Source organism: Pseudochaenichthys georgianus, chromosome 4, assembly GCF_902827115.2.
Source record: "Pseudochaenichthys georgianus chromosome 4, fPseGeo1.2, whole genome shotgun sequence".
Classification (NCBI taxonomy): Eukaryota; Metazoa; Chordata; class Actinopteri; order Perciformes; family Channichthyidae; genus Pseudochaenichthys; species Pseudochaenichthys georgianus.
The window spans coordinates 20,861,240-20,886,593 of NC_047506.1; the positions used below are offsets into that span (position 1 = coordinate 20,861,240).

At 42.5% G+C, this 25,354-nt stretch overlaps 2 protein-coding genes across 2 annotated transcripts in view; one reads left to right on the forward strand and one right to left on the reverse strand.

Moving 5' to 3' along the window:
• Positions 1–1,248: 1,248 nt before the first annotated feature.
• On the reverse strand, positions 1,249–6,474 carry ptgs2b (prostaglandin-endoperoxide synthase 2b). The gene is made up of 10 exons (XM_034080799.2): positions 6,329–6,474; positions 5,892–6,008; positions 5,665–5,808; positions 5,393–5,536; positions 4,893–5,074; positions 4,719–4,802; positions 4,380–4,626; positions 3,554–3,840; positions 3,317–3,464; positions 1,249–2,691 (listed from the first exon to the last, which is right to left on the reverse strand). The coding sequence occupies exons 1-10, from the start codon at positions 6,387–6,389 to the stop codon at positions 2,279–2,281; spliced, it is 1,827 nt and encodes a 608-aa protein (XP_033936690.1). The 5' UTR covers positions 6,390–6,474; the 3' UTR covers positions 1,249–2,278.
• A 1,006-nt stretch (positions 6,475–7,480) lies between these two features.
• pla2g4ab (phospholipase A2, group IVAb (cytosolic, calcium-dependent)) overlaps positions 7,481–25,354 on the forward strand; it is a 35,799-nt gene continuing 17,925 nt past the window's right edge. The window contains exons 1-12 of the mRNA XM_034080798.2: positions 7,481–7,692; positions 16,718–16,828; positions 17,833–17,914; positions 18,125–18,273; positions 18,457–18,570; positions 18,732–18,769; positions 19,329–19,473; positions 21,706–21,842; positions 22,429–22,651; positions 22,943–23,057; positions 24,190–24,327; positions 24,412–24,501. Coding sequence (XP_033936689.1) covers positions 16,811–16,828; positions 17,833–17,914; positions 18,125–18,273; positions 18,457–18,570; positions 18,732–18,769; positions 19,329–19,473; positions 21,706–21,842; positions 22,429–22,651; positions 22,943–23,057; positions 24,190–24,327; positions 24,412–24,501 — 1,249 coding nt within the window. The 5' untranslated portion in view covers positions 7,481–7,692; positions 16,718–16,810. The remainder of the gene's footprint in view (positions 7,693–16,717; positions 16,829–17,832; positions 17,915–18,124; positions 18,274–18,456; positions 18,571–18,731; positions 18,770–19,328; positions 19,474–21,705; positions 21,843–22,428; positions 22,652–22,942; positions 23,058–24,189; positions 24,328–24,411; positions 24,502–25,354) is intronic.

Sequence of the window (25,354 nt, forward strand, 5' to 3'; positions counted from 1 at the left end):
TGGGCAGCTATTGTACAGCGCACGGGGAGCAATGGGGAGTGTGGGGGGCAGGGGGGTGTCTGGCAGGGGGGTGTCTGGCAGGGCTCTGGAGGTGAACTGGGACCTCTCCAATTAGCAGTCCAAACTCCATATTTAGGTCTGTTTGTGGACTTGATCCGACGACCCTAGGGTTCCCAGTGAAGCCCCTACTGACTGAGCCAGTGCCGGACAAAAAAAAACACAACCACTCACACCTCACACCTCACCTCAAAACATATCTCTTCCAGATGGGCTTAATGCTTGGTCTGTGCTATTGCTGCTTGCATCTCTCTCAACTCGTTCATAAAATCAACTTCTCAATTGACACTGTGCTTCCTGGGTACTGATCATTACAACTATCAACACATTGTTTTTCACACACCCAAGTCACAGCTCCTCAGTTACAATGTGAAATACAATCTGGTTCACAGAAAAAATTACCTATATTAGTTGCACTGAACTAGATTTGACACTGCACGTCATTTGATCTTCCATTTTATTGTTTAATTAAGCAAAAATAGATAATTAGTGCTAGTTAAACTTATCAATAAGCGTGCAACTTACAATAATAACTTCTTAGAAGATTGCTAATCCGAATAGCTTCACACATTTACCAAATTCACTTCACTCAGCAACACAGGCCGTGCAGTAGATTGTTCCAAGGGTTGGTAAGATCATTGAAAACGAGATACATACATATACACAGTGATGATGCCTCTATGCATCTTACAGTTCATTTAGCTTCTATACTTTCTCTTCTGCCTTAGGATAAATTGACAATAAATATTATATATTCTTTTGACAAAAGATGTTCTTGCTCACCTGCTTTGTGACCATACAAATGCAGATTTTGCAACTTATTCATGTATCAGTCTTTTTTTACCCCCTATGTTAAAATATCTGTAGGCTGTTGAAGATTCAGCAAACTGCGAGTTCCTAACAGCAGTGTGTTACTGACTGTCAGAAGCACAACATGCACACTATACTATAACACTCTGCCATTATGTGTATTTAAAAAAAAAAAATCTATTTCGGATTTGTTTCTTTCTTTTGCAATACCGAAATTATCAAACATTTTTCTTTAAAGAAAATTCATAATATTTTACTGCTATGTGCTTTACACTTATACATTGCTTTGATTGTTTGGAAATGAACAACTTGTCTGCTTCAGTAGCATCAATCAGAGTTTATAAGAGCAATATGAAAATGAAAACCACAACATTGTCCGTTAATTTCTTAAAAACAGGCTTCAGTTGCTGGAAGCATTTATTAGTGTCATCTTGCAAGTCAATAGGCACTAAAAACAAAACTAACATATACAGTACATCACTTTGTTAATCCTATTCAATTAAAATAAACAATCCATTTTGAAAAAACAGTGCTGCTTAGTAAAAAGTAGAAAAATATACTAATACTAGAAAAGAATGCCCTCTACATTATGTAACATTGGATCAAGAGCTTCAATATCAGTAATTAAATTCACTGTGTGCATCACTATTACACTCTATGACTGTCTGTAAAACAGTTGAGTGGTGTGACAGCCATTCACTTGCATGAACATTAATGAAAGATAAGGCATTTGATCCAGGAGAGAAAATAGAGGTGTAGAGTACATTGCTATGTATTTGAAAACTTTCAAGTATCAAGTTGCAGTGTCTGAGGTCATTACTGTAAGAATAACTTATATAATAATACAATTAATCATTCAATAAATTAACATAACCACCCATACATTAGTCTCAAAAAGGCATGGAAAATCTCACATTATAAATAGAATAAATACAAGAATAAATAAATAAATAAATACATACATAAAAAACATTAACCTCATAAATGGTTTAGGCCCAAAATACATTTTTAATCTCCTGCTAAATTATGAACCATCCAAAACTCAGGTTTTCGGGGAAAGGTCAACTTTCTGTCCCCAGAGTCAGAACTAAACATGGAGAAGCAGCGTTCAGTTATTATGCTCCAAATATCTGGAACAAACTACCAGAAACATGCAGGTCTGCTGCAACTCTTAAATACAGGCTGAAGACTTTTCTTTTTGCCGCTGCTTTTAATTGATATATTAATATCTTAAACTGCACTGTAACTGTTATTCATGTATTTTCTTTTAATGTTTATTTTATTATCTTTGCTTTTTAATGACTGTTTTAAAATGTCACTTTCTTAATGTCTTTCATTTTTGTAAGCACTTTGAATTGCCTTGTGTTGAAAGGTGCTATATAAATAAACTTGCCTTGCCTAAATTAAAACATTAGAGCTCAGTAGTCCTTTCTTTTAAGATGACCGTAGGGTTGATATCACTTCCGCGTGAGTGGGAGGTGCTTGAGTTAATTATCGTGGACCCCGTTTCTTTGACGTTGGGCACGTGAAATGATGCGACGGGACAGGGGCCCCGGACATTATCGCAGACCAGCTTCTGCAACGAGGCGGTGTTGATGATGTCGAAGCCCACGCTGCCTCCGAATGTGCTCGGCTTCCAGTACTCCGGGGAGCAGATGGGGTTTCCCATTAAGCCCTTTAGTGAGTAAGGGGCCCCCATCTCCACCATGGTCTCCCCAAAGATGGCGTTCTCCCTGGGTTTCTCCACCAGCAGACCCGGGTAGAGCTCCACAGCATCGACGTGGCCGTAGAACTCCTCGAGCAATGCTGCCATCTCTTTCTCTCCTGAGTAACACAAAGCAGCATAGTTTTAGTCAATGGCTCAATCTGGCTAGTCTCACTCCAACAGCAGCAAAGCTAGTCTAAATATGAGTTTTGACTGATTCAAATCCAACAAATTGTAGATTAAAGTATTTCTCTTGACTTCATGTCCGTCTTCATCTTGTCTGTCTTACAAGCATGTACACGCCGATATCTTTCTCTTCTCATACAGTACATCAAACATTTTCTCCTCTCAATGAGGAGACCTCTCTCGTCTGTTTATGTCTTGCTCTCTGTGATGACAATCTGCTTATACTATCTCAAAATGAAATGAACATCTGGTTCTTAAAGTCACGGAAATAAATTCCTAACCTCCAAAGTAGCTGAGGACTAAAGTCCATACCATTTCTTTCATGATAAGTAACCTCAGATATTAGCTTATATTTTTACGATATTTAGCGCCTGGGTGTGTTGTTCAAGTTGTTCCTGCAATTATTTCATTACAATGTTATTAATAATGCATCAATCATTTGGCCTGAGGCAACATTTCTGACACTTTATTTTGATAATAACCTCCCGACTAATCCTATGACGTGATCCTTTCCACTTATAAGTACATAGCCTACTAGGATTTGTGACTTTGTCTCACCTGTCATGTCTTCAAAAGAGGTGTAGGGCTTCATGGAGAATCGTTTCCTGTAGGCGTTCATAGACTGGTAGCGCATCTGTCTGCTATTTTCAATGGATTTAATGGCCACATACATAATAGGTCCTGGAACATTTCGGCCGCCAGCAACCTAAAAACATGAAGGGAAAGTCAGTAACTCTGCATTAAAGCAGCAGTGATGTTACAATCTGAATCGAAATGCTGCTCAAAAGCTCTTACCCGTCCAGCAATCTGATTGGTGAATGACTCCACAAGGTTTCCGATGCCGTGCTCGGTCACTACGGAGGTGTTGAAGACAAACTGTTTATAGCTGTAGTCTTTCTCCTCAATTTGGAAGGTGTCAGGCATCAGGGGGTGCCAGTGGTACAGGGTGTTAAACTCAGATGCAATGCGGTTCTGGTATTGGAATTGCTGGCTGAACAGCAGCTCGGGGTCAAACTTGAGCTTGAAGTTATAGCCGCTCAGGTGCTGCACGTAGTCCTCGATCACAATCTTGATGGTCTCTCCTACAGGGCAAAATATTACATATAATGCAGATATAAAAGATGTTTAAACTACCACCACTGCTTTTTAGAAACCGTGCAAAGTTGCACATATAACTAAGTGCACATATAACTAAGAATAAACTTTCATTTAATTAGGAGCAGTTAAACCTGGGAATCAAAATACTTGCATCTTTATTTTTTAATGAAAGACTGTCTTTATTTAAACAAAAATGTTTTAATAGGTGCTTTGGTTTAAGTAGTGTATTTCTTGTCACTATGTTTGGATGTTGATGAATAGTCCTGCAATGAAAAACTAAACATGTCCTGTTTCTCACAGTAGAGCTCAAATGTTCCACTGTTTACAAAGGGGTTGCTGGTTAGTGATTAACCAAATTTAAATTTTTTTAAAAAAAGGTACAACTTCCTCCTTTTCTAATTCCCACAGTATCTATGCAAATACCATAACATTTGCACCAGATAACTTTCTTATTATGTTTTGACCTTCATTTTCCCAGCAAAATTACTGCAAATGTTTTCAAAATGATTGTGCATTAACTCACCAATCAGAATGAGCCGGGTGGTTTGGAAGAGCCTCTCGTCGTTCCAGTCAGGGTGGACTTCCTTCAACACATCACACACCCGGTTGTGTTCCCGCAGCCAGATGGTGGCGTACATCATCAGACCGGGGACCAGGCCGAAAGCCTCGTGGCCCACAGCAAAGCGGTGCGACTCGGGAACATGAGGGGGGTAGTGCATTTCAGCTCCCACTTCCTTTACTGTTGGGGGGTACACCTCTCCATCCATGATCTGAAGAGTTACGCAAGAGAGAAAGCAACTGTAAGAAACTTGTGTGATCAGAAGCATTGTTTAAAGGACTGTCCATCGGACTCTTCTCATACCTGATGTTTAAGCTTGCCATCCTTGAAAAGTCTGAGCTTATGTTGCCTCTCCAGGGTGTCTCCATAAATGTGGCTGAGGTCCACCTGAAAGCATAAACAGCATTAATTCACAAATATATTCGTCTACCTTTTCCCAATTAGAATCTGACTAGGCGTGAAATCTAAAATGCTTACCCCGTGACCTTTAGCAAGGGTAAAAGCAGGTCCTTTCTTCATATCAGATTTGAAGAACTGGTGTGTGAAATGCTGTGCGAAGAATGCAAACATCAGGCTGGTGCCCTGCGGGTCCGGGATAAACTGTCTTCTCATCAGAAGCTTCTCAGCCAATAGCTTTGCATCAGGTAGCTCCTTTTTACCTGGGGAAGGAGTAAAGCAAATCACAGTTAGCATGCAGCATTGCAATACAGAATCAAGGCAGTTTGGATATAACAGAAGAACATAATTCAAATGTAGTGATTTACTCTATCACTGAAGTTAATAGTCTTAATAAATCGGTTTGTTCTTCAGCTTTGACTAGCTGGTGCAGGTTTTACTGTGTCCCTTAGGCAAATGTCCATTCTGCCAATCCAGCTGAAGGGATCCAGGTTTGCTGTGCTTGTGATGTAATGCATCCATGCAAATTATTTAAGAATCTGAAATAACTGGTTCTCCAGAGGCAGAGAGAGTGTTCTCACCTACTACTCCCATAGGAGTTGGGCAATCCTCCGGCACAGGGGGGAGGGAGCGTGTATAATAAGAAAGGTTGGAATACGCTTCCCAGCTCTTGTATCCATAATCAGCATTGAAAGTTGGAGGACTATCAATCAAGTGGGATCGAGCTAGAGGGAGAAAAAAACCATTTCATTATTAGTACAAATGCTATAACTTATTCTTCAAGAGCAGGTGAACAAATTATTGGATGTGTCAATCTATTTAATTATTTTGCCTCTCAGCTAGAGACGCTTACATGTCAGCACATATTTCATGATGCCATTCCTGAGAAATGAGATGTTGTTGATGATGTTCCAGAAGCCCTTAAAGTGGGTGAGAAGGTAGTGAACAGTGTTGGGCGACGGCTTCAGGGATACTTTGATCCAGGTGAGGAATTCAGCTGTAAAGCCAAGAGGGAACGTTAGTCATTGAATAAAAGACCACAACCATTACAATCACCTCACTTGTGCCCGTCACACTCACGTGTTGTGCAGTTGTGTCCTTGATATCCTGTTCGTGTGCAATCACATTCGTAATTATCTGCTCCTTGTGCAGTGCAAACACCCTTGTTCTGGCATGGCTCTGAGCAACATGGGTTACCTGGGACAGACAATGTTGGACAGTTATTCATTTGGATCACTTCATGGCATAATTTTTTGTTTTACAAATATGAATAAAAAATCTCATAATATGTGTGTGATAATACAATACACTTCTGACAACTTTTAATAGAGGCTATAATGTTCATATTCAATCCATTTCAACATATTGAATATATATGTATGACTTCTGATAGACCAATACACACAACAAATTGAAACATGTATATAACATTTCAGCCGAATGATGAAATTAAAACGCGAAGTAAAACAATTCCAGCATCTGTTTAAATTCTAAAATCAGATGTTCTGTTTACTCACCCCCTGCGCAGACAAGAACACCCAGCGCCAAGAAGAAAACTGCTAAAGTAAATGTGTTCATGCTCCAAAGTCTTTGTAGATTCTGGTTCTCGTTCTCGTTCTTCTTTCTTTTTCACTCTTCTCCTGCTCAGCGGTGTCGCGCTGAGGCAGACTTTGAATGTGTAAACCTGCACACCGACCATGCCTCTTATATAGTCCTTCCTACGGTGACGTCATTTTGGGAATGATAGTTTACCGGGCTTATAATACATCACATATTTTAACGTGAGGAATTTTCATTCTTTCACAATCTTAATGTCTCACGAATTTAGTCTTTAATGGAATCAAGCTAAATTGTACTGATATTTGACCGGCAAAGGATCCCTTTTTAATTTATTACAACACTAATATTGAAAATAATTTTTAACAAAAGAGACTGAAAAGTTCCAGCATTCATTTGCAAAGCAGTTCAGTCTTAATTATATATAGACTACATAGCTTTCAAGAGGGCTACTTTTATTCAGAATGATTATATTATTTAATATCATAAAATAAATGTGTCCTAATCATGGATCACTTGGAAGATAAAGATAATGTATGTGTAGTATTTTATTTATTTCAAATTACACGCGAATATGTTCTCTCTGAAAGATGAGACAATTAAATTCACATTATTAAATGTAACTAGAGGCTGTTTGAAACCAGCAGATCCACGGGTCTCTATCAACAGTAATTATTATATATATGATATATATATATATATATATATATATATATATCATATATATAATAATTACTGTTGATTTTCCGTTTCCAAAAAACAAGTTTCTTCCTTGATGCCATCAGATATATATATATATATATATATATATATATATATATATATTATACATAAATAATATTATATGTATCGTTAACAGCGCCTCTTGAAAGCATTTTTTTTAATGATTGTGTTATTTGTTAAACATGCTATGATAATAAAAATGACCACCAGACAGACCCCAAAAATACATATTTAACTAAAATGCTAAAAGTTTAGCGTCATCCGATTCACACTTTAAAAAAAATGTTTTATCAACGTAAATCTCTTACGCGCCCTCTTGTGGACACTACGCATTTGGTGAGCAGTCGATGAGTCAAAAGCTGACTCCCATGAATAGTTTTCATGGAGTCTTCGTCTGAAACTAACATTTGAAACAGAGAGTTTTTTTGTTTGTGGATTACGTTTGATTAGTGTTTATTAAAATTGTCTTGAACGTGCAGTCTGCTCCAGCCTCTTGACAGCCGGGTGTGCGTACTGTTCATCTGGTGAGGCACCTCCTCTTTCCCCTGTGGAGGAAGGATACTATCGGACAGCATTTTGAAGGCTTTTCTCCACGATTAAGGTACGTTTCCAATTTCAATTATTTCACAGTGTAAAGGTTTATAACTGTTGGGGGAGCAGGGAGTGTCAGTGGCAGCAACTGCTGCTGGGGGTTTAACCATCGTCTCCGTGAGCAGTTTACTTTACGCAACTCAGGACAAGGAAACAAAAAACTCAGTACTGCCAAAACATACAGAACATATATACTGCATTAATTCAATTGGCAAAAGCCTATTTTACTCGCTAAATACGTCAGATTCTGATGAATTTATATGATCTTATTATCTAACTTTGCATTGTAGCAACTTCTCACCTGGCTAATAAGAAACAGGGGAAACCTGTTTATGGTGGCCTAATAAATCTTACGAAGCATACAATTCTGATAATGAATATACAGTAATGACTTCCTCTGTAATATTTCCTTGGTAAATGCACAAAGATTCCCCTCAGTGTGGTTTTTTTTATTTTGTTTTTTAATCCTCCAACCTTCACATGTATTTCTCATGTAGTAGCCTACAACATGTGCAAAGAAGGAGATTTACTGTATGCCTTTAGAAACCTCTAATGCACTGCAGCTGTTTTGCATCACGGCTGGTTGCTGTCGGTCTCTTTGGGTTTTTGCATCACCATTATGAAAATGTAGTCCTGTTATCCAGTGTGATATGTTGGCACACACACAGGACTCAACAGCCTGCATGCACTCATTGTATGCTGCAGAACAAGGGCAGAGTGAACTGTCACTAGCCAAAGTTGGACCACAGATGCCCACTACGTGACCAATGCTGTGAACACACAGCCTCTCTACTGCTCTCAGTCACCTAGTTATGGCATGCTTTGTTAAACAGCGGAGAAAAGGCTGACTGACCTTGATATGCTATCACAGCACACACACACACACACACACACACACACACACACCACACACACACACACACACACACACACACACACCACACACACACACACACACACACACCACACACACCACACACACACACCACACACACACACAACACACACACACACACACCACACACACACACACACACACACACACACACACAACACACACACACACACACACACACACACACTAACCCTGTATGCAAATGTATCAACATACTGTTTATGTGTTCATAATGTTGTGCAAATAAAGCTTTAATGTTCCTAAAAATATCATCTCACCACCTCTTCTGCAGATGCACCTGACCATGCATTATATTGTGTAGTAATTATTAAAAGTAATTCATGTTCTCATTCATAACACTCCGTTCGATGTCTCACTATGGGATGCGCCTCAACGGGGCTGGTGATCTTGACGTCAACGTCAGGGAATCCACCCACCCTTTAAGTAGCTTGCGCTACGACGCAGCGTCATTCAAACACCTCTTCTCGCTTCAGAGCACATCTCAAATTATCAGTAACCGGGCTAGCTTAACGGTCCACAGACTGAACCCAAAACTAACATTCGGTCAACGGGCGCTTGCCGGTTACTTTTTTGCTTTGCAAGAAGACTGAACAATATTAACACACCAGTTAATATTGTAATCTGCCTCGCCGTTTCTTTCTGTCAAAATAACGGTAAGGTTTGATTTTTTTCTTCAAGCTAGTAACATACCTGTTGCTAGCTTGTTCTTCCCTCCACACCGACACCACGGTAACGAGGACGTTCTATTTTCTCTCTCACACCAGAGGAGACAGAGATAAAAAAGGTATTAACACACCAGTTAATATTCTTTAAAGAATAAAATCTACACCGTCGCTTTTTTCCTTTCGGACTAACGGCAAGGTTAGATTTTTTTCTCAGTAACGTACCTGTTACTAGCGTGTCCACTCCACGCTGACACCCCGGCGAACGAAGATGGACCCTTCTCTCCAGAGGAGTCAGGGACTCGGAGGCTCGGCTATGCGGCTGCGGGTTTAAGATCTCAGGCACAGACTCACACCAGGTCTGCTCGTCCTGCCTCGGGTTGGAACACGCCCGGGAGGCTATTGATAACCCCGGCTCGTGCGGGCATTGTACCCGCTTCACCATTAAGAGCCTCCGCCGACGGTTAGCATGCCAAGCTAGCTTGTCGGGACGGTACCCCCTCATGTCCGCTGATTCGCCGGCCGGCAATCAAAACATGGTGGCGTCCGCCGCAGAGATTGAGCCCCGCGCTGTGTCAGGATGGGGCTCAACAACAGTGGCAGCCGCTGCACCGGAGCCCCACACTGTGTCAGGCTGGGACCCGGTGGCGGCAAGAGCCGCGAGAGCGGAGCCCCGCGCTGTGTCAAGCTGGGGCTCCCAATTGGACCTCACCATGGTTCCACCCGCGGAGGATGTCTTGGAGTTGGACTATATGGAGGACGAAGAGGATACCTCTGAGTTCCTCCTGTCCGACTCGGATGAGGATGACATCTTCGTTTCATCGGCTCAGGCTGCAAAGCCGGGAGCGATGTCCGCTCTCCCGGGCGAAAGCACACCAGCTTCGCCCGTCCTAAGTATGGACTTGCGGGCCGTGTGTCAACGCGCTGCGTCCAGGCTGGACATCCCATGGCCTGAAGTGGCCAAGGAGACCTCCAGATCTCGCTACGAGGGGAAGAACTTGCCCCAAGCGGCGAGGACGAAGAGGCAGCTCCTTCCAGTCTTTCCGGAGATGCTGGACGAGGTGTCGGTCTCGTGGAGAGACCGCCCTTTTAGCAGCAAGGCCCCAATCCAGGGTGCCTCCTCCCTGGACTGTGACGGTATGGAGAGGCTCGGCCTGCTCCGCATGCCGCCCATGGAACCGCTGGTGGCAGCCCACCTCCAACCGAGGCTGGCTTCGACACCGAGCAGGAACCCCATGCTACCGGCAAAGGCAGACCGGTTCCAGTCAGCGATGACCGAACGGGCCTATAAAGCCGCAGCTTTGTCCACCAGGGCACTCAACGTCTCCTCGCTGCTGACCGCCTACCAGGCGGAGCTCTGCGAAGACTTGTCGAGCAAACCTGAGCCTGTCATGTGGGACGAGATCGCAGCGATCACGGACATTTGCCTCTGTGTGCAGCGCTGTGCAGTCCAAGCCACGGGCAAAGCACTGGGAATTATGGTGGCACAGGAGAGAGCCAGGTGACGAACCTTCCAGACCGGGAAAAAGAGGATGTTCTGGACATGCCTATTGTTCCCGAGGGCATATTTGGCTCCGCTCTAGCTTCGATGCAGCTGAGATGCGAATCAAAAAGGAAGGGAGACGAGGCTCTCCAGCTCTGTCTCCCCCGAAGGGTCCAGCCGCCACCTTCAATGGTCCCGCGGCAGGCCTTCACTCAAGCTGCCTCACGTCCTGCCCGCTTCAAGATACCGAAGCAGCAGAGACCACAGCCCGTCCCGGGTCCCCAGCCCAGGCACGAGGCGAGGGGGAGCTGGCCAGGAAAATCTCCGGTTCCGGCAGCAGCTGCTCAGGCGCAGCCGACCCAGGTTTTCAGCCACCAGGCGAGGAAGTAGGAGCGGGCGGCCTGACAGCCTCCTCTCCTCTCCTCAATGAAGGAGCTGGAAGTTCCCTGTTCCCCAGCTCCAGAGCACGTTCCAGTGTTAGATGCTCATGTGTTTTTGGGGTGCCACCATGCCCCCATCTTCCCGCCGCCTCGAGTGATGCCAGAACGTCATCCTCAAGTTCGCGCCATCAGGGAAATGGACTTAACATCAAAGACAGCAAGTTCCGCTGCCTGTTTAAGTCACACAAACACATGTCATCATTGTTGTTTCCTAATAAATCATTTTCCACTGTCGTTTCCAGGCTTGAAGCCAAGGGCGCAGTCAATACAAATGAAAAGAAAAACAATAAAAACAATAAACAGTCTGTCGTCTGCCCCTCTTTTGAGAGCGGCTACGGCCTCTCTCAAAAGGCGGACAATAGACGGGATTGTGAAGGCACCACCGCCACGCGCATGCGCAGTGTCGGCCGGGGTTGTCAACCTGGGGTACCACCTTGTTCAGACACTAGAGCAGGGGTCTCCAACCTTTCTCCATCTGAGAGCTACTTTGAAAAAATGAAAGTGGCCAAGAGCTACTTGCATCGCATCGCTTACATTTATTCACATAGCACTCATCAGTTGAATTAAGCTACTTTTGTGTGAAATCAATACCTAAAGCTTATCTAAAATCTTAACTTCACATCAAGGTCCAAGAAAATGACAATTTCTCACATATTAATATGGACAACATAGTAAGTACTTCACTGAAGATTCACATACATGTCCAAGAGCAAATTACAATGTTTTCACTTCTTATTATGGCCCACATAGTAAATTCATCGCCTTAATCACCACCTTGCAAGCATCTTATGGCAAGCATCAGATGACTGGCGCTGCATGGAGTCCACCATACAGGTGTCTGCTGGACCCACTTAGGTTCACCAATAGAGTCATTTACATGTTCATCAGTCGGTCTTGTTCTGTAGTTAGATTTCATTCATGCCAGAAAAAGCTGCTTCACAAAGGTCTGTACACAGAGCCACATAAAGCAGACGTGTTCAGTGCTGCTTGGTGAATGTTCTTAGAGTTTTCTGGGTCTACAAGGCTCCAGAAATGTTGTGAGTTTTGCTGAGACTTAAGATGAACATGATTTTGGAGATTTATAACCTCCATCTCCACAGGATTGACACTGAACAGTGCAGCCATATTTTCTTCTTCTTCGTGTTGACATGAAATTATAAACCATAATTAATCAATTGTAGGTCTAGCCTCCCTATATCTGTGTGTGACATTTTTCCATCCTCAAAAACAAAAAAAGAATGCTTCTGCAGTCTAGCTGCAGCTTCCAGCAACGGTCTTCTGTTAAAAAAAGGACACTTAATGTCCTGAATGAGGCATAACACACATGACTTGAGTCTGAACACAGCAGACAAGGAGTATTTACAACAGCATTATAAAAACAAAAATAGTGCATGTGGGTGCACACTTACATTCTCTGTCTTACTGTTACATTAATCCCATGAATGCATGAGACTAAGTTAGCTTCATTATATCTCAGTGATTAAGTGAATAATAAAGTTTCTATCGGGTCACTGTCAGCCTGTCACTCATTATTTTCAGGAGGGGGCGGGGCTTGGAGGAACGGAGAGGAGACGGTGATCGCGGAAGCTTTCCTCCTGCCTTCACACATTTTACACGCGTATTTATCAACTGAAAATAGCAAGAGGACATTCATACTCTGCAATCCACGACTTAATTAAATCCACCAAAAACCTGACATTACGATAACGAGTGTTTTTCAAAAACACAAATCCCTCCCTGTGTGTCTCTGAGCCGCAGCGACGCGGCCTGATTCAGAGCGGGTCATTCTGCCGTTGGTTCTGACTGGTGCTGCTGGAGAAAGCAGACTGCTCCGTGTGTGGTGTCGCTGTGCCGCTGTCACGTCTGTTCCTTGATCTCTGCGTCACCGACCAATTTTATATTCGTGTGACAGAAACAATTCTAAAATAAAAAAACGTTATTGTCCGGCCGCGGCCGAAAAATCAAGAAGCAACGTTACTACGCTATAATCGATAATCGAGCGGGGAGCTACTGAAAAGCTGCCCGCGAGCTACCGGTAGCTCGCGATCGACGTGTTGGAGACCCCTGCACTAGAGGGTCCCATAACACAACAAATAAAGACACTGACGGCAGACGACAGAGCTGTGACATCTCCGCTCGCTTTGAGAAGCGAAAAGTGGAGGATGCTCACAGATTGGGTTTTCAAGACAGTAACACAGGGCTACAGGCTCCAATTCGCTGTCACCCCACCTCACTTCTCGGGCATTCTGTATTCACAGGCCCGGGGAGAGTCGGCCCATATTCTGGAGCAAGAGATGTTCTCTCTACTAGAAAAGAAGGCTATAATTGATAATACCCGCCGAACAGAGTTAGAGCGGCTTTTATTCCAAGTATTTCCTCGTTCCCAAACGGGGAGGGAACGGAATTCGGCCTATGCTAGATTTGAGAGCTCTGAACAAATATCTCAAAAGATACAAATTCAGAATGCTCACTCACACATCTCTGTTGCGTCTCGTGCGCCAAAACGACTGGTTCACATTAGTCGACCTGAAAGATGCGTATTTCCACATCCCAGTATATTACCCACACAGGAAATATCTGAGGTTCGCCTTTCAGGGTGTCTGTTACGAGTACAGAGTACTTCCCTTCGGTCTGTCTCTCAGCCCGCAAGTGTTTGTACGGTGTACGGAAGCCGCGATAGCCCCGTTAAGACAACAGGGTATTCGCCTGGCAACTTATCTGGACGATTGGCTCCTTCTCGCACAGTCGGAGCAAGAGGCTATTACGCAGACGAATGTCCTCGTAAAACACCTGCTCGACCTGGGTTTTGTAATAAACACAGAAAAGAGCATGTTGTCCGCAGCCCAGACTGTACTCTTCCCCGCGCGTAATATCACTGCGCCACTGGCTATACCCGACTTTTCTAGTACGGGTCGTGCCTATGGGTGCTGTCCTATCGCGGAAGGTGGTCACCACAAACGCATGTCTGACGGGCTGGGGGGGTATATACGAAGGTCGACCTGTGAGGGGTCTCTGGAGCAGAGACCTCCAACGGTCAGACATAAATTATCTGGAGCTTTTAACGGTGTTCCTCACCCTGAAACGCTTTCTGCCTTTTCTCAGAGGACATCATGTCCTCGTGAGGACAGACAACACGACCACAATATCGTATATAAACCGCCAAGGGGGTTTGCGTTCTCTCCAGTTACACATGATGGCACGCAAACTGATCTTATGGAGCTGCGGACGTCTCCTCTCTCTGAGAGCGACGCACGTACCAGGAGTGATGAACCTCGGGGCGGATCTGCTGTCCAGAGGTACACCACTATATACAGACTGGACTCTACATCCAATAATTGGGAGTCAGCTGTGGGTGCGGTACGGCCGAGCCGCGGTAGATCTGTTCGCATCAAAAGAAAATGCTCAATGTCAGCTGTTCTTTTCAATGCGCGATTTAAACGCACCGTTAAGCGTGGACGCGGCTTCGCGCACGTTTGGCCTCCGGTCCTTCTGTACGCGTTCCCACCCCTGGCTCTGATACCCCCAACTCTGGGCCAGAGTGAGAGAACAACGCCACACACTTATCCTGATAGCTCCGCACTGGCCTGCAATGTACTGGCTGGCGGAGATATATCAGCTGCTGTGCGGGCAGCCGTGGCAGCTCCCACTACGCAGGGACATACTGTCTCAGGCGGGGGGACGATCTTTCACCCACACCCAGAGCGCTTGGCACTATGGGCCTGGCCCGTGAGTGGTATAACCTGAATACAGTGGGACTCCCTCAGAAGGTGATAAACACTATTCAGAGTGCAAGAGCTTCCTCTACCAGGTCTCTCTATGACTGTAAGTGGAGGGTGTTTGAGGAGTGGTGCCTTCAAAAAGGACACATCTCTTTTCAATGTCCTGTCGGGGTGATTCTATCATTTCTACAGGACCTGATTGATAAACACAGAGCTTTCTCTACGATCAAAGTGTACCTGGCTGCTATTGCTGCATGCCATGTGGGCTTTGAGGGAAAGACGGCTAGCCAACATATTTTAGTCTGCCGTTTTATGAAAGGGGCTCGCACGCTCCTCCCTGTTTCCAGGTCACTGGTGCCCTTATGGGACTTGGCAGTGGTTTTAGATGGGCTCACTCGACCTCCATTTGAACCCCTGGAAGAAGCTGACATGAAACTCCTGTCACTGAAGACAGTGCTGTTACTGGCTCTGGCATCTGCCAAGCGAGTCAGTGACATTCATGCGCTCTCTGTACATCCTTTATGCACTCAGTTTGCCCCGGGGCAAACGAGAGTGTTGCTGAAGCCCAACCCTGCCTTTATACCTAAGGTGGTTGGCTCATGTACCACCATTGACATTGTGGCATTTCCGCCGCCGCTGTGTTCCTCTGAGGAACGCGGCCAAATTTGCTGTGTCCAGTTCGTGCTTTACACATCTATATGGACAGGTCAAAAGAGTTTCGTTGTAATGACCAAATCTTTATATCCTGGGCTAACCCTCAGAAGGGCAAGCCCGTTGCCAGGCAACGGCTCTCCCACTGGATTGTGGAAGCGATTGCTCTGGCTTATACGAGTCAGGGTTTGCAGGCACCAACGGGCCTGCATGCTCATTCTACTTGTGGACTGGCTACATCCTGGGCTTTGTTTAAGGGTGTTTCCATCCAATACATTTGTGAAGCAGCGAGCTGGTCCTTGCCGCTCACTTTTGTCCGTTTTTACAGGCTAGATGTCTCTGCTCCAAGTGTGGCCCGCGCAGTGCTGGGCCCCGTGTTGAGACAGGGTTCTACCTGTTAAGTTCTGGTTGTTTTGGTGATTTTCGAGATAAGCATGTCGCGCAATACGGGAGTTTCAATATCCATAGTGAGACATCGAACGGAGTGTTTATGAATGAGAACTATAGGTTACTTACGTAACCCCAGTGCTAAGAGTAACATGAAGTGAGATGTCTCACCAGACGGCCCTTCTTGCTAAGGCGAAGCGAGAAGAGGTGCTTATTTTGAATGACGCTGCGTCGTAGCGCAAGCTACTTAAAGGGTGGGTGGATTCCCTGACGTAGACGTCAAGATCACCAGCCAATCAGGATTGGTGTAATGAGATTGATGCCTCTGTTTGCATACGCGTTGAGGCGCATCCCATAGTGAGACATCTCACTTCATGACTTAGAACTGGGGTTACGTAAGTAACCTATAGTTATTTACACTCTATCTTTGTTAGATAGTGTGACTGATAAGTCATATCAGTCACATTAACATTTCCTTTTACTTCCATATTTCTCTCTCCCTCTCTCTCTAAACGTGCATGTGCTGTACTTACGCTCACGCGTACTTTAATGTTAGCTATTGCTCCAGTCATCTTATCATGTGTTTGTGGCACAGCACACTTCCCTCCGCCCTTGTCGAGATGCTAAAGGCTTCACCCTTCAGCGTTGGCTGTAAGAAGGGGTTTTCCTTATTTTAAGAAGTTACAGAAAATGCTTTATTGTGTTATGGTGAGAAGAGGGAACACAATGCTTGTAAATGTTTGTTAAAGCTTTACTTCTAAATTTGCTTTTTTCCAGTTTCCAAATGCTTCAGTTTCTTGACTGAGATGTTCTCCTGAGTTCCCATCTTGACAAAGGCTTTCCTGAAGATTACTTACCTGACAACACACAATGGCTTCCAATATAATTGTGAGTATTGTCATGCAAAGCAAAACTGAGCCAGGTTGAGACAAAAACAGATTCCACTTGTTTGAATCTCTGCGCAAATCATTCCTTAGCAGGATTTGGATTATACAGTAAAATGAGTTTAGAGTGAGCTTCAATCTTTTTCTCTGAAGCAAAAACTCAACAGCAAGGCCTTTTCATTATCTCGAGGGGTATACGGGTTGTGTTTAGCAGCAAATATTAGCATGGGATAGTCTGGGATAGAGCTGCATTCACAGCCATAACAGTTTTATATCTAACATCACTTTTTGTTTCAAAGACTTGTTAATAGTTATTGAAACCACATTTTATATTAGCATAACTTGGATGTGCAACAGGCTTCTTGAATAGTCACATTTAAAACTACACTGAATATTAACAGATGTTAAGTTTTCTTGAGAAAGGGCTCATAGGTGCAGAAGGCTGAAACAAAAAAAACAATGCAAAAGAAAGGTAAAACAACTTCTTCTTAATCCAACTTGTTGGTTCAGTGATGGCTATTTAAGGATCAAGGAAATGTTTAGGGATGTACAGTATGACCTTCAAATGACGCCTTGATTTTCACTGATATGTCTCGTATTTTTCAACAAGAAAGAATAGCACAGACTTTAAGGTAACCTTTTCCACTATACATACATGGACAATGGCAAACAAGGGATTTGCAATTGGGCATATAAAGTATTATTGTAAAGGCTTGTTACCTACCGGGTACAGTTACAGAGAGCACACCTTTAGAATAGTGTTGCTATAATTACATTTACTACCAGTGTTGCCAAACAAATTCAACATGTTGCTGTCAAATCACAAGGAGAAATGAAATGTGATGCAAAGTAAACCCTGAACCAGAGTATTTCACGTGGGAAACAGCCAACAAAATGTGTCACTGACTGACACATGATGAATGTATTAGGTGCATATTGTTTTGCATCATGGTTGGAATGACTTTCCAACAAGATAATGAGCTGAAATGAATGAATGTTGTATGGCAGGTGGAGCAGCAGTTTTCTCACAAATTCACAGTGACGGTGGTTCGAGCAGAGAGCGTCACAAAGGGAGCACTGGGTGACCTGTGTGAGTCTTAATGCATTTTTTTCACTTATAATTGTCATTCACACATTACAAAATTGTTTTGCAGCAAATTATCCAGAACATGTTGCATGCATATATTATCTTCTAATATATGTTTTTGTTATTTACAATGGAATTGTTTTGAAGTGGATAAAAAGGTTCCCTGAAATAATTTGAGATTAACAAATGATATGTATAATACGTGTGTTGCAGTGGACACCCCAGATCCATATGTGGAGCTGTTCATCCCAACAGCCCCGGAGAGCAGGAAAAAGACCAAGCATATTGACAACAACATCAACCCAAAATGGAACGAGACCTTTCAGTTCATATTAGACCCAAACCAGAACAACGTCCTGGAGGTAAAACAGTTATTTATTTTTCTAGGCAGTCTGTACCAGTACAGGATGACATTTTGGGATGTAGTGGATTGATATATAGTATATGTACCTTTTCTAAAAGACTAAACTGCACTTAAACAAAGCCAGTATATGCAGTATGGAAATGTATTTAACAATTTGTCTGATGATGTTTATCCCAATCAGTTAACATTAATGGATGCCAATTATGTGATGGATGAGACACTTGGGACCGCGACCTATGACATCACCAAGCTCAAAGTAGGCCAGAAAAAGATGGAGTCGTTCCTCATTGGCAAAGTAAGATATTTATTCCCAACAGACTTTTTAAGTTCATCATTATGTACTCATGCTGAGATCACATATTTTCTGAAGGTATTACATATATGAAGATGGAATTGAAAACTACTACCAGCTGCTCTTTCACTGAACAATAACCACATATTTTATTGTTTTGACAGGCAACCAAAGTATACTTAGAGATGTTGCTGGAGATCTGGTAGGTAATGCCTAAAATTATGTATTTTATTTTATAGCAAAACTTGTTTATCAGAGTTTGCTCTGTCATCAACCTTGAGGCCCTTTTGTTAAATGGTAATACTAGTTTTATGAGTGTGTGTGTGTTAAAATCCATCACTGGATGAAGAATACCAAATAAATCACCCGGAGCAATGCAGAAACTAAAATTAGAACTTCAAGCATAATGACTCAATAAGAGGAAACTTGTCTAAAATGATATAGCATTAAAATGCATCATAATTCCTGTTGCATCACTGCATAGGGGTTTGTGGGAGGATTTGGAAATACCAAACAGGTTTGAAAGTGTTTATAATTATGAGGAGGTGAGCAGTGAGAGAGGCTGAGGAATTTTGTCTGTGATAGTGTTTCATACCCAGAGAAAGATCTTATCTGGCCTAAAGATCGATGTCAACATCATTAGTAATGTTACGTACACTGAGAGTCATATCCTACTGTCAGCAGAAGATGTAAATATGAGTTATTGTTTGTCTTCCCATTATCAGATTTAATTTAACCTTGTTTTTCCTTTGTTGCTGCAGTACTAAACTGGATCTGCGGTTCAGCCATGCCCTGTGTGACAAGGAGAAGCAGTTCAGACAGACCCGCAGAGAGAGGGTGATGCTGGGCATCAAGAAGCTGCTGGACATGGAGAAGCCTCGATTCCTCCCTAGCTCTCCAGAGGAGGTGGGAACTGAGCCACAAAACTTCAAGTTTATTGCATGGCTACTGTTTGAAAACATTTGTTTAGTCTTTTCATAAACCTGTGAGTTGACAGCTTAATTTATTAAGAGGCCAATTTCAAGATCCGTTTGCACTTTTACTTAATTTCTTATGATTAAATCACTTTGATAAGTTTAAGCAAACATTTTGCTTTATTTAACTTGAGTTACTGATACAAACGGACCCAGGGGCAAACTAGTTTAGGTACACGCACATTTAAATAGGCCAATCATTGTCTAATTTGCAAAAGCCGACTCATATTGACAGGTTAACAGTCCTCGACACAACTCTGGCAAAGGAAGCAGGAACCTCCAGTTCAGAGACGGCAGTTTGCATTAGCATAGTGAAGGTAAATCGTATGCTCATTAGCTGCTTCACATAATACACTGAACAAAAATATAAACGCAACACTTTTGGTTTTGCTCCCATTTTTCATGAGATGAACTCAAAGATCTAAAACATTTTCTATATACACAAAATAACCATTTCTCTCAAATATTGTTCACAAATCTGAAAAAATCTGTGATAGTGAGCACTTCTCCTTTGCCGAGATAATCCATCCCACCTCACAGGTGTGGCATATCAAGATGCTGATTAGACAGCATGATTATTGCACAGGCTGGCCACAATAAAAGGCCACTCTGAAACGTGCATTTTTGCTTTATTGGGGGGGTCTGGGGGGGTCCGAAAACCAGTCAGTATCTGGTGTGAGGGGTAGGGTTAGGGTTAGGGTAATGTTGTGAATTGAGTGGCCCATGGTGGTGGTGGGTTATGGTATGGGCAGGCGTATGTTATGGACGACAAACACAGGCCACTCGATTCACAACATTACCCTAACCCTAACCCTACCCCTCACACCAGATACTGACTGGTTTTCGGACCCCCCCAGACCCAAAAAGCAAAACTGCACGTTTCAGAGTGGCCTTTTATTGTGACCAGCCTAAGGCACACCTGTGCAATAATCATGCTGTCTAATCAGCATCTTGATATGCCACACTTGTGAGGTGGGATGGATTATCTCGGCAAAGGAGAAGTGCTCACTATCACAGATTTTTTCAGATTTGTGAACAATATTTGAGAGAAATGGTTATTTTGTGTATATAGAAAATGTTTTAGATCTTTGAGTTCATCTCATGACAAATGGGAGCAAAAACAAAAGTGTTGCGTTTATATTTTTGTTCAGTGTAAGTTGTCACTGCTAGCTTGCTGTCACAACACTTACTTGAAATCTATGCTGTGACTGTGCTCCTGCCTCTGTGAGTAGATCATTTGAAAAGCCTCACCTCCACCCTAGCATCCACTTGAACATACACTCTGAATCTACATTCACAACAGCGAGGAAAGTTTCTATCAACATGTTTTCATGTGAGGAAGGATCAGACCCTCGATGCCAAATACCTGCTTTATGCCTTTTTTATAGTCCCATTTCACAGGAAGTAGCAGACTGTGTTATAGCTATGTGTGCTTACTTTGGCATCCCTCGTTCTTGTACATTTGTACATTCTTGTACTTCATGATCTATAGGATTAAGCCTATTGAAGAAGACAAAAAGGAAAACATGCAAACCTTTGAGGCCTTTGTTCTAATATAATGAGACTTACTACATTCAAATGCACTTGTTATTTGTTATGCACTTTTCACAAAGTGTGTCTCAAACCAAAAGTATACCTTACAAACCCCTAAGTTGTGTGCCCCTGCACTGACTTAGGCTAAGTTTCATTTTCGTGCTGATGTGGATTTGGCTTGACGCCCTTGGGGCTGGCTGTAATCTCCAGCCAGGCCTGCACATGTCCTCAGAATGTGCCGGAAGATCCAGAGGAATGAGATAACCAGCTTCTGCCTTTCACTATGCTACACCATCACTCCACTTCCTATCCAGGACGAACCTCGTATGTCTGTCAGAATAGTAAAAACTGACCGCAAGATAAAAACAGAGTGCAGACAAGGAAGCAACATTGCAAAATAAAAATTATGAAATTGTTGAAAATCTGAAGAGCAAATGTTGCAAAGGCATGACGCAACTTGCAGCCTCACTGTATAGAGCCACAGGAGGGAAGTTAGTCAACCTGAAAGAATGAGGATCAATACAAGACTCATACTATAAACAGTTAAGTATGTAATTATGTGATTAGGCATGCCTTTGTCTTCTTATTATGACTGTGTGTGTGTGTGTGTGTGTGTGTGTGTGTGTTGCAGGTTCCCGTTATAGCCATAGCGGGCTCAGGAGGCGGTTTCCGTGCCATGATTGGCTTCTCAGGTGTGATGAAAGCCCTGTTTGAGTCTGGGGTCCTGGATTGTGCCACATATGTTGCCGGCCTTTCCGGATCCACATGGTCAGTTTTCATTTCTCGTCATCTCCTTTTATTTGGTTTTATTTCTCTTTCTTACAACATGAACCCTTTTTTTCTAGAGGCACTTTCTCTCTTGTCATCTTATTCTTTCATATTGCTAATTTTCTTTCTCTCTTTTGATGTTGCTTCCTCCCTTCCATTACATTACATTACATTACATTACATGCTACTTGTTAGACGCTTTTATCCAAAGCGACGCACATACTCAATACTGAGGGCAATCCCCACAGGAGCAATTTGGGGTGAAGTATCTTGCTCAGGGACACAACGACATGCTGACTGCAGTGGGGTTTGAACCTGTGACCCCCTGATCCCAACACCAAGGCTCTATCCACTGCGCCACACGCCTCCCTATAACTCTCTTTCCTTCCTCCGCTGGTACGAAGCTGTCATCAAGCAAGCAAATCTGGTTTGCTTTAGTCTCCATCCTCATATTTGTGGAGTGACTTAATGGATTGAACTTCCTTATCAATGCAATACCTCCAGTAAAACATTTTTAATACAAGCACAGGCATATTTATTTTAGCATATATTTGCTGATTTTTTTTATTTCTCTTGATCACTGTAGGTACATGTCCACTATCTACTCCCACCCAGAGTTTCCAAATAAGGGCCCGAAGGATATAAACCCAGAGCTGATGAATAGAGTCAGCAGTAACCCGCTGAAGCTGTTGCTGCCCCAACACATCACCAACTACATCCAGGCCTTGTGGGCTAAAAAGGCCTTAGGGCAGCCCGTTACCTTCACTGATATCTTCGGTATGCTCATAGGAGAGACGCTCATACCTGCGGTAAGAGACGCATGACAGCTGTTGTTTGTTGATGGAATTTGTGTCGGTATTGCTTGGCAGTACGTCAATCCTTCTCTTCCTTTCAGTTCATGTTTCTTTTCCTCTATATTATTTCGTGCTGATGTCCCATACAGGCCTAACACAAGTTTTTTATTTTCATTTTGCACTGTTTATTCCCCATTTATATTACTTTCTCTTTTTCTACTTCCATATAACCATGACAACTTTTACTAACTGCCACATTGTACGTGTAAATAAAAAAGAAAAAGAAACTACCATCTCTTCCATTAGAGGATGGACATCAAACTGAGTAGCATCCAGGAGAAAATAAACCAGGCCCAGTGTCCTCTTCCTCTCTTCACATGTCTGCATGTCAAGCCAGATGTTTCTGAGCTTATGTTTGCAGGTAAATACATATCTACCTTTTTGTAAATGTCTGCATGTGCCTTTATGTTAAATTGTATGTTACATGTAAACCATGTCCCTCAGAATTATTTTGTAATGAGTAACTTGAGAGCTAATCAGATGGCCACACATGCAAAGCAACCATGCGGTACTTATTTCCTTATAATGCTGCTCTGCAAAGAGGATGTGTGATGGCGGGCTTCAATGACGTCTCTTTAGTGCCAGATAGCAACTGTGCTATATCGAGGAACTGGGTAGAGTGCAAAAGGCCATAATAGACTCGGGGTTGGTCTTATGTTAATGCTAAAACTTCCTCTTTGTAAGGGCTATTAACCCAGGCTGCACTGTGCTGCAATAAAACAAGCGGGTGAAAAATAAATACCAAAGCAGAAGCTGACATTTTAAGTGATCTTCAAAGATCATTGAATACACACTTTCTACTGGCTCCAAATACAAATACTAGTATTGACTAGTATTTACTTGTTTCTCGCTTGAGGTAATGTCCATTCTCCCATCCCATCTAAATAGTTGTTTTAATGTGTAAGGGTTGCTGTTACAATATCAAAGTTATTAATCTCACATTTGAAGAAGTACCAAACAATATGTCATATACCAACAAAAGAAAATCCAGAGAAGACAATAATACACTCTAAAGATAATTAATGACAATACGTCACTTAGGGTGTACGTGACTTTAAACATGTCACAAAATACTGACGACAAAAGAAAACTGGCCATGCTATTTCTGATTGATGAAGTGAAAATGCTGTGCAGTGTCACTTTGATATGCATGAGGGTGAGGCCACACTCAATGCTAATCTAGAATAACAGCCGGGACTTGAATAACCCAAGTGTGACGCCTGTGATATGAATCATATTGTGCATCATGTGTACCAACTAAAGACACTCTTTTATTGACATATAAAACCAGCACTATTCCCTATTTCAAATACAAATCCTTTTATTGTGTTTTTAAATCTAATTGTCAGCTATTTGGTGCATGACAGATTGAATTGAAAGTGGCATCTCCTTCAAAACAGGCCCGAAGATTTCCCAGATGATTATGGTCATCATATTGCATCACAAAATGTTTCATATTTCTGTTACATTAACACTGAGGTTTCCACCTGCAGATTGGGTGGAGTTCAGCCCGTATGAAATTGGGATGGCAAAGTACGGCACCTTCATGACCCCTGACTTGTTTGGAAGCAAGTTCTTCATGGGAACCGCCATAAAGAGATACGAGGAGAACCCTATTCATTTTCTAATGGGTGAGAAAGGTGTTTTCATCCAAAGCAGTCGGACTAGTTTCCATTATTTAACGTACTATTCACAGTATATATTTTCTGATTCAGGTGTTTGGGGCAGCGCCTTCTCCATCCTGTTCAACAGAGTGCTGGGAGTCAAAGACACCGTTGGAGGAAGCACCATGGAGGAGGAATTAGGTAATCTTTTTGTTTCTTATTGAGGAATACATATAATCCCCAAATAATGCAATCATTTGGAGTGAGATCACCAGATCAGAGGCTCAAAAACAGCCACTCATTAGACCCTTTGAAAATATTGTTTAGTCCACTTTACCCAGATAAAAAATTACTTTCAGTCAGTTGTTACAATAATTAAAAAAACGGAAATAATAGAATACTTACAATGATTTCGTTTTTTATGTTAAGTGTACTATTTTAATAACAAACTATTGCATAGAGGAAAATGTATTGTGTCAAAAATCCTAATAAAATGCATATCATCCTTGCAGTATGCGTGACAATACATTTGAAAAACGAGGATCCTAAAACACAAGAATCTTAAATATGTGTTTAGTCATGGGTGTTTTGTGTAAGTGGAAAATAAGTGTTCATTTACAGACAATGCCACTTTCTTTCATCTGTATTGATCTTTTGATACAATTCCTTCTGTGATACACCCGTCACTGAAACTGACACTCAGTCCTGCCTCATTGTTATCTGTATTTTCTCGCCTCATGCCAGAATTATTCTCACGCACTTTGACACATTTATCCTCAAACATTTAAAGATAGCTGATCTAAAATTATCCCACCTGATTTAAAATGTGTGGCATTACTGTTTGTGTGTGTGTTTGCACGGTGTTGCAAAAACAGTGTATCAGCTTTCCTTCCCATATCCTGACAACTCACTTTGTTTTGGAAGAAAGTGTTTGTTTGGGGTGACCTTTTAAATGTCAGACACTCTCTGCATTTGTTGTACTAAAGTGCCAAGACATCTCCACCCAGTCAGGCATTCTTTATCAGGCGTATTGCATTTCTCTGAGGACTTCTTT